Here is a 17,480-nt window from a genome sequence, read left to right on the forward strand (position 1 = left end):
TGGAAGTACTTTTTCCTCATTCTGAGGGTTGTCTTTTCATTTTGTTTATGCTTTCCTTTGCAATGCAAAACATTCCACATTTAATTAGGTCCCATTTGTTCATTTTTATTTTCATTACTCTAGGAGGTGGATTGAAAAAGATCTTGCTGTGATTTATAGATCAACAGAACAGGACAGAAAGCCCAGAGATAAACCTACACACCGACGGTCACTCAATCTATGACAAGAGGAGGCAAAAATATACAGTGGAGAAAAGACAATCTCTTCAATAAGTGGTGCTGGGAAAACTGGATAGCTACATGTAAAAGAATAAAATTAGAATACTGTATGCAAAAATAAACTAAAAATGGATTAAAGACCTAAATGTAAGGCCAGATACAATAGAACTCTTAGAGGAAAACAGGGGCATAACACTCTCCCACATAAACAGCACTTCACCTTTAAGGCACGAGAACAGTGACCTTTCTCAAACAACTTCCAAGTTGGCCGATTTAAAGGCCAGGCAAAGGGGCTTCTCCTTAAAAAAACAAAACAAGAAAAACCTTTTTAGCCAACACCCCTAACCAAGACAGTCTGGTTTCTGTCACATGGCGCTACAGCCCCTAAGAGAAGTGAAGTTGCTCAGTTGTGCATGACTCTTTGCGATCCCATGGACTATAGTCCTACCAGGCTCCACCGTCCATGGGATTTTCCAGGCAAGGGTACTGGAGTGGGTTGCCATCTCCTTCTCCAGGGGATCTTCCCAACCCAGGGATCGAACCTGGGTCTCCTGCATTGCAGGCAGACGCTTTACCCTCTGAGCCACCAGGGAAGCCTGTAAGGTATGCGAGCATGCTGATCAGCTGAGTGACACCCAGGGGACACAAAAACAGCCCTCTTCTCTTTGTCAGGGTCCCCAGACCACACCGCCAAGGGCCGTCAGTTCAGCAGGCCAGTCTGCAAGTGTCTCTCTTTAGCCACTGCTCATTGGTGGCTGCCTAAGAATTACGGTTGTTATATAATCTTAATCTGACTTTGAGTCCCAATCAAGACGGGTGACGCATGGCCAAGCAAACCACAAGATGAGCATGCATGAATATGTCAGGGGTCAACATCACCAGGAGCCACAGGCAGAACTAGAGCTGCACATGTGCACGGCTCGCTGATGCCGCAGACAGTCCTGAGCCAGGGGCCCTGTGTCTGACCTGCACGAGGCTAGCTCTCCTCGCCCACCCTTTGCCAGGAAGCTGGGTAACAACTCTGTGCTCCTTAAAGGATCCCAACAGTTTTTACTTAACCCACAGAAGGCTCAAAGCAAGAGGATCCTGGAAAACCATGGAAACAGAAAGCGTTCCCTTCAATTACATTGTTCTGTTGATTTCATCCAAAAGAGGGGACACACCAAATTGCTCTGACGTTGCTCACAGACGTTTAAGGACATGACCGAGTGCCTCCATCCTCTGGCCTGTGAGGGGCCATGACACAGACGCTACAAGAGACCAAGACCTGTCCCTGGATGGACCTTCCAATTCATGTGGGAAAAACTCTACCCTCCTTTGGGGACAAGGATCAGATTCAGGGCAGCCCACACCTCAGGAAGCAAACTGGGGGTGGAGGATGGAGAACAATGGAAACAGTGTTGGCTCTTCTGGAAACAGCTGTAGAGTAATAAAAAGAAGTCTTAGTGTCAGGAGACTCCTTCCCAGGAGGAAAGCCCAAGCGCCAGTAAGGGAGCCCCCAGCACCAACGAGGTCTCCCAGAGATCACGTACTCGGCGGCAAACTTGTCCAGCCTCTTGAACAGCTCGTTCTTCACCTGCAGATTCTCTACGATGGCCTCCACCACCAAGTGTGTGCTGTGGACCACGGACGCTGCATCTGTGCTGGTCGATATGCTGCTCAGGGTCTTCGCCACAAACTCGTCAGCACCCTAATGCCGTGGAGGAAGAAGAGAATGGTCACTAGGCTCACTGGCAAATGGTTGATGGCAAAGGAGGGAGGAAGCAGGAGGGCGAGGATAGGCCAGAACACCCCAGACAACTGAACGTGCTCTGAAATTCCGAGAAATAAAACTGTCTATGTCTCTTCCTAGGGCAGATGGCATCTCAATGTACTTCTGGACCCTAGGGCAAGAACCAGTCTGTGAACGACCTCTGGTCAGCACACTGCCGTGTGTCAGTCATAACCTTTCAGGCTCTTAGCCGGCTCTGCTCAGGTCACCAAGCTGTTTGTTCACAGCATCGGTGCTGGCCTGTTCTGTCTGCTCTGTGTTGACAGCCATGTACTGTTCCATGACGGGCTTCTTGGAAGCCTGTGATCTGTCTTCCAGAAAAGGGTAAAAGTGGATCTCAGCCCCATCCACAAGTCTGAGAGGTGGTGCTGACTATTCCCCTGTAGTAGGAGGCAGGGAAGAGCTGCCTGACTCAGCAGTTGTTTATCAACTAATAATCACCCATCATGTGCCAGCAACTGGTGGTTCAAGAGCACACACCAGACACAGCCTCTGCCCTAGAAGAGTGTGCAGTCCTGTCTTTTCCTCATTTGTACCTCCAGGTTTTCACAAACAGATCTCAATCAGCACAGAAACAGGTGGTCCCCTTATTAGCTGCCATTTTACTTCAAGACATAACTTGACCATGAGGATTCAAAACGGTCCAGCAAAGGCATCCAAAATTATCAAGGAATAAACAATTCTCAGAGCTGTTCCAATGTTATGTGGCAGCCTGGGTAGGAGGGGAGTTTAGGGGAAAGCAGATACACGTATATGTGTGGCTGAGGCCCTTTGCTGGCCACCACAAACTATCACAACAGTGTTAATCGGCCATATTCCAGTATAAGATAAAAAGTTAAAAAAAAAAAAACTATCAGAGCTAATCAACAGAAATGTAACACAAGATGATAGCTAATTTTAAATTTCTATCAGTTGCATTTTAACATGTGAAAACAGGTCAAATTAATTTTATTTAGCCCTAAGATATTTAAGCTACTATCATTTCAACATGTAATCAATATAGAGATGTCTCGTGTTCTTTTTCTAATCAGCCTTTGAAATCTGATGTCTACCTCGGCTTGGACTCGCCACAGGTAAAGTGCTCACAGCCACTTGTGGTCAGTGGCAACTGTCCTTGTCAGTGGAGAGCTAGATGAATACAGTTTATGTCAACTCAGCAAGCGGAAGCTGCCTTCAAGCGCGTCCCTGGCAGAGGTGGGAAACACCAGGGGACCAGACTCCTGAGGAGTGACCAGTCAGGAGCAAGTCATCTTGAGAAGAGATGCCACCTTTTTACCCTCAGGGTGGGGCCCAGAGCGTCGGCCCAGAGAGGGACAACTGGCAGAGGTGTGTGGAGTGAACAAGTGAGAGTGAGGGTTATCTGGATTCCACTCACTCTGTCCTTGCTTCCCTCAGCCCTCTTCAAATCCCACCTGACCAGACCCTCGTCACAACAGGCTCCTCTCTATCACAATCACTAAGGACAGTGAGGACATGTGAGGGAGATCTTAATCTGCTGTGATACATTCTGCTCAGATTTCTTTAGGGAGAAAATAAAATGGTCTCCTCTCCTGCTCCTCTGATTTTAAAAGATGACTAGATTTTAAGAAGATGCAAACCCAAATCACAATGAGATACCACTTCACACCTCCTATGATGGCTGTTACAAAAATAACAATAATAATTGTAGGTCAGGATGTGGAGAAATTGGAAACTCTGTACATTACTTGTAGGAATGTAAAATGGTCCAGCCATTGAGGAAGACAGTATGGTGGTTCCCCAAAAAGCTAAGCCTAGGAATGCTATATGACCCAGGTATATACTTCTAGGTATATACCTGAAAGAACTGAAAAGAGGGACTTGAGCAGACAGTACACTCATGTTCACTACGGCACTATTCACAATAGCCAAAAGGTGAAAAGAACCAACAACATGGCTATTTATTTCTCCTGTTCTGTTTTCCTATTTAGTGATCATGCTATTATACTGGCCTAAAGTCAGGCCTGTTTTATTGGCCTCAAGTTTCAATTCAAACATTTAAAAAGCAAGCAAAGGCCAGAACCCCCTAACAAATGTGAAGTGGTCAGAGAACTGGTCTTGAAGATACTGATGACAAAAAATCACCTTGGGGTTTTCTGCAAACTTCTTCTTGGCCACTCTCCGAAGACTTTCCTCAATTCCCTTTCTAGATTTTGCCAGGATGTCCTCTGTTTGGTCCACCAACACTACTGTGTGGCCAGTTGCTGCAGCAACCTAGAACAACAACCAAAAAAAGCAAGAAAACATAAAATTAAAAAAAAAAATTAGTAGATAGGAATTCTCTGCAGGCAAGTGGTCAGACTTGGCACTCTCACTGCCGGGGCCTGGGTTCAGTTCTTAGTTGGGTAACTAAGATCCTGCAAGCTGCGCAGAGCAGCCAAAACAAACAAACAAAACCTGGTAGAGTTTCATATTCTACATGAACTCTAGCACTATTCGACTGAAAATACCACATAAACATAATAATAAGCCAACAGTAATTAAACACACACTTCTTCTCAGGCACTGCTTTCAATCCTTAACATGGATGACAACAACTCTCAAAACAACCTTACAAAAAGATTAAGAGATGGGCCCACAGTCACACACTTGTGTCTGGAGACGGACATTTGGAGAGGCTCCATGCTCGATATACCTAAATTGTTTGCACAATGTGGCTTACACTCACATCTGCTTTCCTTCCGAGGGTCTGAAATTTTGGCACTGGCCAGGCAGAGGGGGCCTGTGTGACCAGCCCCAATAAAAACTCTTGGCTCTGGATCTCTGATGAGCACCCCCGGCAGACATTTCACAGGACCCGTCATAACTGGCTGCTGGAGGAATGAAGTGTGTCCTGTGTGGGCATCAGCAGGAGAGGACTCAAGAAGCTGGTCCCTGGTTTCCTCCAGACCTTGGCCCATGTGACTCTCCCCTCTGCTGATTCTGCTCTGTGTCCTTTTGCTATAATAAATTATAGCCAGGACGATGACTAGATGCCAGTCCTGGGCTTCCCAGGTGGCTCAGATGTTAAGGAATCCGCCTGCAATGTGGGAGACCCCGTGTTAGGAAGGCCCCCTGGAGAAGGGAATGGCAGCCCACTCAGGTATTCCTGTATGGAGGATTCCCTGGACAGAGGAGCCTGGCGGGCTACAGCCCATGGGGTCGCAAACAGTCAGGACTGAGCGCCTAACACTGAGAGAGGTGAGAAAGTCACCAGAGCTGGAGAGGTGGGGTGAATTTGGTGGGGAACCTGACACAGAAAGAAAAAGAACCTGACACTAAGAAAACGAACCTCAGATTTCAGATGCATCTAACGGTGAAACTGAACTGCTCAGAGACAGCATCCCTAAGGCGCAACAGCTGAAGGGAGCAGTGATGACCACGAGTGGGGAACTTTCCCCCACAAGGGGGCAAGCAGAGGTGCTGGCTTGGGGACCTTCTATTCTTGTCTCAGCTCCTCTGTGCGACAGTCCCTCTGGAATAACACAAGTGGTTTTCACCTTGTTCCTCTTAACCTCTGCCCTAGCTCATCCTTTGAATAAGCTAGATAGGATTCCTCAGATTCCTCCCTGCCCAGTCCCAATACGCTTTCCCTCACGTCCACTTCCAGCATCACTCAGCCTTTTTTGCCCTCGGGGGGTTGGGGAGGAAAATTCAAGCACATTTGGAACAAGAGAAAAAGCTGAAGGCAACAGAGACAAAGAAAGACAGCAGAGGGACTTCGCTGGTGGTTCAGTGGCTGGGACTCTGTGCTTCCACTGCAGGAGGCACATGTTCGATCCCAGGTTCAAGAACTAAGATCTCAGAAGCTACAGCGAGTGGCCAAAGAAATAAAAAGAGAAAGTTAAAGCAGTGTCCTTTTGTTTTGAAACTTTAAAATCCCATTGAGAAAACACAGGGTGGGGGCAGGGGGTGGGGAACACTCAAGAATACAAAGCTCCGTATGTCAGATGTCAAAGAAAATAAAAGCCACATGGTGAAGAACTCTGTCAGGAATCAGATCTCAGAAGGCTGGGTACACCTTCTGTACCCAGAAGGAGGAGTATACCTGGAAGATGCCATTTTCCCAAGGAATAAAGTATTAACCCTAGAGAGGTGGAGCGGAGTCAGTGAGGGAGGTGGGATCACGCCATCTCCCTAGAAAGCCACTTGCAGAGTTAGTATCATCATGTTTGACTGTGACAGTCACAGGGCATCTTTGGTTATGTTGCAGATAAGCTATAACGCTATCTCCTTAAGATTACTTTTTTAAAAAACTGCAAACAGAACCAAACCAAGAGATGAAGAAACCCTCAAAAATTCAAGTGAACCAAGATAGACTTACAAGAACACTAAAATTCAACTGGGAAAATCCGTGGCCAAGAGTATTTTCAGCCTAAATGAGGACTTATCCAAAGTCCTCTGATAAACACCCAAGGCTCCCCCACCCCCACTCCCACCCATAAGGAGACACTGGGCAATTCAGTCATTGCTTTTCTTCATCCCGCGTCTGCATAAGCACATTGGAGGTGATACAGTATGCAGACACCAGCAAAAATCAGCTATTAAATCAAAGCCTTCTAGGCAATGTTCTAGAAGAACAAAGTGCACATGTCAAATGATCCATGTCAAAGTTACCGTGTGCGTAAAATGTCTGTTTACTTTCCCATATCAACCAGAATATACAGGAGGTGCAAGGAGGTGATCAGCGTGTCACTGATCACAGCCTCACTCTGCAAAATGTCCCTGAGCCCCACAGCGCCTCAATGGTATTTAAAGAGGCTGTTCTTGTAGGAACTTAGTTTAACTGTTTTCCCTAAATTTCTCTCTGTTGCCTTGAACATTTTCTACAATTTCGGGATCTTCAAAATGCCTAGACTAGTGAGAAAGCAATAATTGCATGCTCTAAATGGTTATCCCTCTGAACACTTTCTACTTTAGCTTTCCTTATCTTGATTTACTCATAAAGCTTCAATAAAATACGAAGAAAATCTTACAGTATTGCTATTCCACAGGCAGAAAAAGATACTCTAGCTTAAACCCAAAGTAGAGATGGCTGGTGAGGAATTTCCTGGCAGTCCAGCGGTTAGGACTCCAGGCAGATTTCACTGCCATGGCCTTTGTTCAAACCCTGGTCAGGGAACTGAGATCTCACAAGCTGCATGGCGTGGCCAAAAAAACTACAACAACAAAACCCCACCCAAAGGGGATACAATTAAGACTGAATGGAGGAAATACAGATGAAAAAGATAAATTTAAATTCTTGAAATATTATCCATTTTAGGATGAAGTTCTTGGCTGCATAGCAATAAGCTACCATTTTAGCACAACTTCAAGTAATTTCAATGAAAGCAGTATTTTCATTCTACCCATCTGCAGACAGCAACCCCATCCAACCTAAAGAACTTCCCCTACAATCATTTGTTTGCAGACATACCCAAGAGACACAAGGTTGGCAACACCTTGAGGTAACTTCCTGTCCTATTCATCTTCACAAACCCAGTGCCTGATGCATGGTGGTGAGAGGGTAATAGGCAGGAAGACCAGGGGTCTCCAAACAGAGGAAATAGGCTGCAAGTGTCAGGCAATTTTTTCTCTCTCTTAAGCGGTAGGAAGAAACAAACAAGTGTTAGATTTTTCCCCCGTCTCTACACAAATTTAAAAACAGGTTTCTTCTGTGTTGCCATGACAACACGTGGTTCCACCTGCCCTTAACTTTTCTCAAACCTTGAGCTAACCAATGCATTTTTCCTATGGAAATATGTCTTAAGCTATGTTAATGAACTATGTGTTTACCGTTGCCTAATGGCCCCGGACAACTCGCCCGGTGCCAGTGTTATGCCAAAAGGAATGCTGCGGGTGAGGGCTGGTGCCAGTCTCTGAGTTCTGAGACGCTTCCTTTCCCCAACTAGCAGCCTGCTAATAGCTGTATAAAGTCCGGCTAAAGACTAGCAGCAGGGCACTCTCTCTGCCCCCTTCTGATGTCTATGTCAGAACCTTTCTCTCTTTTATACTTTAATAAAGCTTTATTACACAAAAGCTCTGGGCAATCAAGCCTTGTCACTGGCCCCGGAGAGAATTCTTCTCCTCCAGAGGCCAAGAATCCCAGCGTCTTTCATGGTTCAACAACAACCTTTCGGCAGGCACTCAATGTATATCTGCTGAATAAGTAAATGAACAAACAAACCACAGGGAGCCCACTGCCTGGTATGTAGCAGATACCTGACATTTTCATGGCCTGAGTCCAGTGTTCTGATTTTATTCATCTACTCCAAGTGGGGTTGGTATTCCTCCCTACTGCTCTGTGTCTAATGGGCTATCATCGAGATAAGACTGAGCATGCAGGCAGCCTGTCCCTCGACCCCATGCAATCCATGTCAGACCTGAAAGCTGCATGACTGCATCCCAGACTGGCGCAATAAGCAGATGCAACCTTAAGCATGGCCAGTAGTTAGATCTTTACTCATAGCTTCAGCTACATGCGGGTTTGAAGGTTAAAGCCAGAAAAAACATAACAAGAAGTGCTGTGTTTTTCTTGGAAGCCAAGTAATTGTACTGGGATACACAAACAATCTGGACAGCGGGGGAAGCCTTCAAATAGTCTGGGTGAAAAAAATGCAGGTTATTAGAAAATGATTTACACCAAATGACCAAGGGCCACACAAAAACTTTGGCTTCTCTGAGGTGAGCACTCTTGCCCCACCACCCCAACACCTGAGCTCCCCTGGGGTAGAGAGGAATCCCCTTACGGCAGCACGCAGGGCACAGCTCTGCATTCATTCCCTTCACTACTGCCACCTCCTCTTGACTCAAAACCACGTGGTGCCTGTTTCAGGCCCCGGAATAAAGTGATGGACAAAACAAATCCCCTGATCTCAGCAGCTTTCACTCCTCACAAATTATCCTGTTTGGTCTTCATAACAGCCTTCAGAGGAGGCCCTGTAACAGTAAGCGAACAAAGTCTGGATGTGAGGGGCTTTGAAGCTAGGCCTGCCTGTATCCCGAGCTCACATGCTACCTCCAAGAGGAGCCAAGGCATGGCTGGGTCCGAGGGGAACAGTCTGAAACAGCTCTGAACTGGGCTAGAGCCAGACTCTGGAGCCTGTCTACCAACTCCGAGACAGAAAAATTCCTTGACTCTCATAGGCTGTCTCCTCATCTAAAATTGGAGCAGAAGAGTTGCTGAGAGGATCAAAAGAGTTAATACTTGTTGAGAGGATTAAGAGAGTTAACACAGTAGAATTGCTGAGAGCATTAAGAGTTAAAGAACATGTGATATGCAAGGCACCCAGAACAGTGCCCAGGATATCACAACAGCTTAATGATTTTATTCTAGGCAGGCCCCTAAGAGTCCAAGGCCTAATAATAGATCCAGGTACTGCCTCTAAAGGAAACTATTTCACTTTGCCTTTAAAATTACATCTTTGGATCTCACGACTTGCCCCCTTTCTGGTTTTCATTTCCAGGTTTTCTTTTCTGTGTCCCTGTCCCTACATTTTTACAAACAGGTTAGGATCCCTCTTCATTTAAAAAGAACGTTTAAAAAGCAGGGGGAACACCCACAAACTTCGTTAGCCACCTGAAGCTGACCTTTGCTTCACTACAGAAGTCCTTTAATTATCGGGGAACCCAGCTGTATGTGCAGCTCCAGCACTACTGGATGCAAGAACCATCAATGGTCTTCTAAGTGTTAAAGCCAATGCCTGTTCTTTGGCCTCATCTTCTACTTTTCCACAGCACTACACACTGCCAACTAAGCCCCCCTGTTTTAAATTCTCCAATTTCTTATCTCTATCTGTTCCTTTTAACCATATTAATTCTCTCAATCTTCTCAAAGGAATCTCTCAAGGTTCTGCCTTCAGTATTCTCCTCTGGCTTTACATCTTTTCTTTCTGGAACCTTATTCATTCTCATAATTCCAGCTAGCTGTGAAACCAGCACATTCTCTCCTAAGCTACAGTCTTACCATGTGCGTGCGTGCTAGGTTGCTTCTGTCGTGTCCGACTCTGTGACCCTATGGACTGTAAGCCCGCCAGGCTCAACTGTCCATGGGATTCTCCAGGCAAGAATACTGAAGTGGGTTACCAGGCCCTCCTCCAGGGGATCTTCCCAAACCAGGGATCGAACCTGTGTCTCTTACGTCTTCTACATTGGCAGGCGGGCTCGGTACCACTGAGCCACCTGGGAAGCCTGCAGTCAATACCTTGTGACCCTAAAGCCAGTTCTCTTGACCTCCATTAATGTTACCACTATCCTGAGGGTCACAAGCGTTGCTGGACAACACTTTTTTTCTTAACGTCAGCCCTAATTACATCCAAAGAAGTTCTATCCATCATTTAAGGCCCATTTCAAAGGCTACCCTCTCCACACGCATGTCCTTCTTCTTGTTTTAAACCTTAGAGCTAGGTTTTACTGCTGTCACCAGGCTGCCTGACGCCAAAGTCCACGGTGCCATGTGGCCTCTGCTCTTAGATCTGACTCTCTTAGTGGCAGACACTGATCTGGTCCTTGCGGCCCCTGCCACTCATCACCGGCACACGGTGCTTGTCCGGTAACTAACTACTCAATACCAGGTGCCGAGGGCAGAGTGACCCAGGCCTGTGCCCTCCCCCGGCCCCGTCACACTGCTCCGTGGGCTGCTTCCCGGCTCCACCACCCCGCCCCGAGGTTCCCTCCACCAGGAAGCGCCTCCACCTCACGGATGCCAATCCATAATCGGACAGAGAGGCCCTCTCTCCCTCGGTGAAAGCTCTGTCAACCTCGAGCATAGGCAGTCACTCCTTTGTGCCTCTACTGATTTACAGATACAGCAGGTCCTTCCTGCAGGACCCTAAATATAGAAAGAAAAAAAAACAAAACAGTGTGGAGCTGGTGAGAGTCACAGCTACCAATGATCACTCAGTGATGTTAACAGTAGCCCAAACCCCAGGACATGAATATAAGAGAGAAATAAGAAACAAACGGTTGTAAGTGATTTCAAGTTGCAAAAATCTCACAAATTTTAGAATAAAGGTCATAAACCAATGAGGCCATAGGAGAAATTCCAGATGTGAAAGATAAATTAGATATGGAAAAGTTAACTACCATCAGCTTTTGATGATGAACTCAAAATACTGAATAATAGCTAGAGACCTTTTCAAAAGACCTGCCACATCGTCCACTTCTTCAGAATCCGAAGTAGCTGTTACCACAAAGCCCAACATAGGGTAGCTCTGTCATACGCTGAACTTCAGTCCAACCAAAACTTCCAGTAATGCAAATTTCATATACATATATGTAGTGCAGTTATATACATACGCCTTTCTTTAAACATATACTTTTTAATGTCCCTTTTTCCTTATCTAAGAAGATATATCCTATGTATCTATAACATCATATTTTCAGTGTCTAAAGACTGTATCTTAAGGTAAGGTATTTAACCCACTGAAACTTTCATCTGTATCAGGTGACACCCCAGATAAGATAAGCAGGTCATCTGTGCCTTCATGACAGTTAGCTGTTCATACCTGTACCTCCTCTGGATGGTAAGCAACTCAAGAGCAGCAGCCACACATTACCTCTCACCCGCTTCAATGCCTAGCACAAAGGTACAGTTAATCTTCATGAAAAGAATGCATGAATAACAGATCTAGTTTTTAAAATCTTCAATTTGTGAATTATCTTAGGAATAAGTTCTCAAGAAATCATGACTGGTTTTGCTACTAGAAACCCTTTACAACAAATTTTACACAATCAAGTTATTAATATAATTATGAAAAATCACACACAAAAAATAGAAAAAAAATAACAACTGGATTCTTTAGTCAATTACCAAATTAAAAAAATACCACAAAAAATCTCTATTATTTTGGTGGGCAAATCAACCATTTTCTGGGCAGTGGTGGTGGAGATGCCAGGCCAAAGGGGACCTAGAGGGCAACTGCCATGTAATATGACCACCTCTGTACTTTCAAAACTGGATTCATGCTTAATTTCCTCCATCATGTCAATGTGTCCTATCCCATTTATCCAAGGGGCTGTGGGCAAAGAGACCCGCAGACGCTGTGTGTGTCTGTCCATCTGTGAGGGACATGTGTGAGCCAGGTCAGGGACGGTCGCAGACGCACAACACAGCTCTCCCTCCAATGTCACCTTCTTCTCTATCACAGTGGGGAGAGAGTGAGAGGCACCTTAGTCTCTCAACGACTGCAAGATCCGAGAGGGAGAGCATTTACTGTTCAGCTTTAGTAGCTACGGATAACAGAGATCATCAACTACCAGAGCAGGAAATCAGTGCAACAGTTTTCAGGCTTTTTAGCCATGAAATTATTCCTCTTAAGAAGGTATGCAGAAGAGCAATACATAAAGCATAGGTCAGGGGAGAAGGGTTTGGGAACCACCAAGGAACCACACTGAACTCCTAACCCTAAAGTCCATCAGAGTGTAGTGTTAAAAACCTCTGATCTGTAAAGTAATTAGCCTCCAGTTAAAATTTTTTTTAAAAATTAAAATTAAAAAAAAAAACCCTCTGATCTATTCGGGCCTACTATGATGACTATTATTTAAAAAAAAAAAAGGAACAAAAACAAAAAACATAAAATAAGTGTTAGCAAACATATGGAGAAACTGGAACTCCTGCACACTGCTGATGCAGCCCCTGTGGACCGTGCTATAAGAGTTCCTCAAAATATTAAAAATAATTACCACATTATCCAGGAATTCCAGTTCTGGATATATATCCAAAAGAACTCTAACACAGACTTCAAAGCAAGACTCTAACATAGCTGCAGACCATGTTCACGGCAGCATCGCCAATAACCAAAAGGTGGGAGCAGCCCAAGTGTCCACTGATGGATGAACAGGCAAATAAAATGTGTTACAGACATGCAATAGAATATGACTCCACTAAAAGGATCCCGATGTAACATTATTCCTCAAAAAGGAATGAAATTCTGGCACATGCTACAACACAGATGAAACATTTCAGATGAAACAAAGCAGTCACAAAAGGACAAATACTGAGTGATTTCTCTCATATGAAAAATCCAGAACAAATTCATAGAGACTAAAAGTAGAAAGATGGCTGCCAAGGTCTGGGGGAAGGAGAGATGGGAAATTATTATTTAACGGGCATGTACTTAAATGTCACTGAACTGTACAGTTTTAAATAAGTTTTCCTGTATGTTGTTGCTGTTGTTGTTTTACCACATACAACACACAAAAACCTTTAATCCAACACACCTTCATTTTACTGAGAAAAGCAGCAGCAACGAAAGCAAAAATATTATTCACCTAAGATCACATATCTATCCAAATCATAATTCTGTAAAAGGTACTTCTGTCTAGATTACTAACTAAGCTTTTCAATGGCTCCTGGTGATCACAAAATAAAAGCGCCTACACATGGCATGCAAGGCCCTCCAGGAAAGGGATCCACCTCCTTTCCAGACACACTGCTCACTGCTGCCAGAGACCACCACAAGGCATGTAGGTGCCTACATCTGCTATCACCTCTCACCTCCAGGCCTCTGTACTGTCCATTCCTTCTCCCCAGCTTCCCCTCATTTCATTAACTAAACATTGCCATCCCCAAGACCCTCTGAGTCCCAAACAAGGAGTCCTCCATGTTCCAGCAACAGCCCGCACACCCTCACCACGGCACCACCACACTGGGTTACGGCCACCTCCAGCGCCATCTCCCCCGCTCCTGTGCCTAGCGCCCAGTCCCTCAGTCGTGTCCGACCTCTGCGACCCCATGGACGCAGCCTGCCAGGCACCTCTGTCCATGGGGATTCTTTAGGCAGGAATACTGGAGTGGGTTGCCATTTCCTCCTCCAGGGGATCTTCCCAACCCAGGAATCGAACCCAGGTCTCCCATATTGAGGGCAGATTCTTAACCATCTGAGCCACCAGGGCAGCCCAAGAATCCTGGAGTGGGGAGCCTATCCCTTCTCCAGGGAATCTTCCCAACCCAGGAATCAAACCAAGGTCTCCTGCACTGCAGGCGGATTCCTTTCCAGCTGAGCTACCAGGGAAGCCCCTCCTCCTGGATTCTGACTAAATGAGACCCACACCAAGACACACTGTAATTAAAATGTCAAAAGTCAAAGACAAAGATTAATATTGTAAAATATTAAAAGCATCAGGAGAAAATCAACTTGCTACACACAAGGGAATTCCCAATAAGACCAACAGCAGAAACACTGTAGGCCAGAAGGGAGTGGCACAATGCATTTAAAGTACTAAAAACAAAAGCAAAAACTTACAGCCAAAAACATCCTCCCTGGCAAAGCTCAGAGTGAAGGACTTCATCACTACTAAATCTGTATTAGAAGAAATGTTAGTGGGACTTTAAGTTGAAAAGAAAGGGCACCAATTAGTAACAAGAACACATATGAAAGAATAAATCTCACGAGGAAGGTAAACATATATAACAAAGGTAGTAGATTAACCATTTACAAAGCTAGTATGAATGTTAACAGACAAAAAAGCAGTTAAAAAAAAAGCTATGATTACTATTAATTAGTTCAGGGGTTATTGTTGTTGTTCAGTCACCCAATCGTTTCCAACTCTGTGCAACCCGATGGACTGCAGCACGCCAGGCCTCCCTGTCCCTCACTATGTCCCAGAGTTTGCCCAAGTTCATGTCCATTGCATCAGTGATGCCATCCAGTCATCTCCTCCTCTGACGCCCTCTTCTCCTTCTCCCCTCAATTTTTTCCAGCATCAGGGACTTTTCCAATGAGTCAACTGTTCACATCAGATGACCAAGACATTGGAGCTTTAGCTTCAGCATCAGTCCTTCCAACGAGTATTCAGGGTTGATTTCCCTTAAGGCTGACTGGTTTGATCTCCTTGTTGTCCAAGGGGCTCTTAGGAGTCTTCTCCAGCACCCCAGTTCGAAGGCATCAATTCTTTGGTATTCTGCCTTCTTTACAGTCCAGTTCTCACAATCCTACATGACCACTGGGAAGACTATAGCCTTGACTATATGTACGTTTGTCAGCAGAGTAATGTGTCTGCTTTTCAACACACTGTCTAGGTTTGTCATTACTTTCCCACCAAGAAGCAGTTGTTTTCTGATTTCATGGCTGCAGTCACCATCTGCAGTGATTTTAGAGCACAAGAAGAGGAAATTTGTCACTACCTCCACCTTTTCCCCTTCTATTTGCCATGAAGCAATGAGCCTGGATGCCACGATCTTAGCTTTTTTAATATTTAGTTTTAAGCTGGCTCTTTCACTCTCCTCCTTCACCCTCATCAAGAGGCTCTTGAGTTCCTCTTCACTTTCAGCCATTAGAGTGGTATCAGCCGCATATCTGAGGTTGTTGATATTTCTCTGCCTATCTTGATTCCAGCTTGTAACTCATTCCGTTCAGCATTTCTCATGATGTGCTCAGCGTATAGGTTAAACAAAACAGGTTAACAGCAGACAGCCCTGTCGTACTCCTTTTTCAATCTTGAACCAATCAGTTCTTCCATACAGTGTTCTAACTGCTGCTTCTTGACTGTACAGATTTCTCAGGAGACAGATAAGATGCACTGGCATTCCCATCTCTTTAAGAGCTTTCCACAGTTTATTATGATCCACACAAAGGCTTTAGCACAGTCAATGAAACAGAGGTAGATGTTTTTCTGGAATTTCCTATCTTTCTCTATGATCTAGCAAATGTTGGCAATTTGACCTCTAGTTCCTCTTCCTTTTCTAAACCCAGCATGGACATGTGGAAGTTCTCAGTTCACATAATGCTGAAGGCTAGCATGCAAGATTTTAAGCATGACCTTACTAGCATGAGAGATGAGTGCAACTGTTCGATAGTTAGCACATTCTTCAGTACCACCCTTCTTGGGGAACTGGGATAAGAAAAGGTCCAGTCCTGTGGCCACTGTTAGGTCTTCCAGATTGGCTGACATATTGAATGCAACACCATGATGGCATCATTATTTAGGGTTTCAAATAGTTCTACTGGAATAGAATAGTTAAGGGATACACAAGATAAAAAAGTGTGAAATGTGACATCAAAAACATAAACCAAGGAGGGTTATTTATGTTGAGCTTCAGAATAGGGTCAAACTTAAGTTGTTATTAAATCAAATACAGATTGTTACACATACAAGTTACTATATGTTAGCCTTATGGTAACCTCAAAGAAAATTTAAGTCAATGCAGGAAATTGAAGATATCTGAAATACATATAAGAACTCATAATCAGAATTCATAAACATTTCCTACAAATCAATTAGGGGAAAATGTACAACACAATACTAAAATAGGAATTAAATCTAATAAGACATTATATAAGAATATATATGGCCAATAAACATATGAAAAGGGGTTCACCTCATTAGTAAACAGGAAATTCCAATAAAAATACAATGAAATACCACTAAACCTACTAGAATGACTAGAGGAACAACAACATAATCCTATAGAGTAAGGAGGACCTTTCTACCCTGATGGTAGAACTCTAAACTGATATAACCACTTTGGAAAACGGTTCTGCATTATCTACTGAAGTTGAACATATTCATATTTTGTAATCCAGCAGTTTCACCCAAGAGAAACATGCACACATGTGTATCAAAAGACAGGACCATAACTGTGGATAGCAACAGTGCTGTGAGGGCTGATTCCAGCAGGTCTAGAATTAGCCTCAGTAGCTCTGCTGAGGTTCCCACATCACAATGACCCCTGGTCCAGGCGTGAAAGCTACTGCTTCACAGTGTTGCTTTGTAACATTAAGAAGTCTGGGGGTGGTTTGTATCAGCTTATCGACACTGCTGATAAGAGTGATACTGATGATTCACACCTGACTTTTAAAGTTACATTATTGAAGGTTCTTACTTAGAAAAGAATTTCACATGTCTTGGATGCAAGGAAACCAATCACACTCATTTTTCCCAAATTAATCAATAAATTATTCCCAACTTCCCGAGGAGATGGCAGTGGAAGAGTAGATCACAAAAAGAAGCGATCTTTTTTCATCTCCCATAGATATACTTTCAATAAATAAGGAGGACTTTCCCTGGCACTTTAACTTGAGTGCCAATAATCTGAATCAACCCACTGAAGATCCACTGAGGACTCTAGTTTTATATGATAGTGACTACAAGACTTCCAAGACAAGAAGTCTGCAATGGAAAAAAAAAAAATGTATTTGAAGGCTATGTCCTCAACTCCACGACTTCTCTAGTTTTGGTGGAAAGCAGGCTTAGCCAAAGAGAAATATTTTTGGACAAGGATGCTTCAGAGCTATAAAAATAGGCCCAGTAAACAGCACATTTGTCAAAATGCCCGAGTACTCCGGTCACAGGGCCAAGGAAACATGCCAAACAGAAGCATACTGGATTTCTATATTTTTGCAAACATACCACAAGACTTGAAGCCCCTTCTCTGAATTATTACTTGAGTGATCAATCTGTGAGAATTGCAGCAACTGGTCCAGTAAGGGGTTCCAAGTGCCCTTACACTACAGGAGGGCTGCATTTCAACATCACATTCTCTCTGAAAACCACTAAGCTGTATGTACACTCTG

At 44.3% G+C, this 17,480-nt stretch overlaps 1 protein-coding gene and 1 non-coding gene across 2 annotated transcripts in view; both read right to left on the minus strand.

Annotated features, from left to right (window-relative positions):
- Positions 1 to 17,480, minus strand: part of HADH (hydroxyacyl-CoA dehydrogenase) — a 41,711-nt gene that overhangs the window by 17,889 nt on the left and 6,342 nt on the right. The window contains exons 2-3 of the mRNA XM_020901955.2: positions 4,093 to 4,221; positions 1,751 to 1,908 (exon numbers count right to left, since the gene is read on the minus strand). Of these exons, the coding sequence (XP_020757614.1) occupies positions 1,751 to 1,908; positions 4,093 to 4,221 (287 nt within the window). The remainder of the gene's footprint in view (positions 1 to 1,750; positions 1,909 to 4,092; positions 4,222 to 17,480) is intronic.
- On the minus strand, positions 740 to 811 carry TRNAC-GCA (transfer RNA cysteine (anticodon GCA)). Its single transcript has one exon. It is a non-coding gene; the product is annotated as a tRNA-Cys (tRNA).

This window comes from Odocoileus virginianus, chromosome 21, assembly GCF_023699985.2.
Source record: "Odocoileus virginianus isolate 20LAN1187 ecotype Illinois chromosome 21, Ovbor_1.2, whole genome shotgun sequence".
NCBI lineage: Eukaryota > Metazoa > Chordata > Mammalia > Artiodactyla > Cervidae > Odocoileus > Odocoileus virginianus.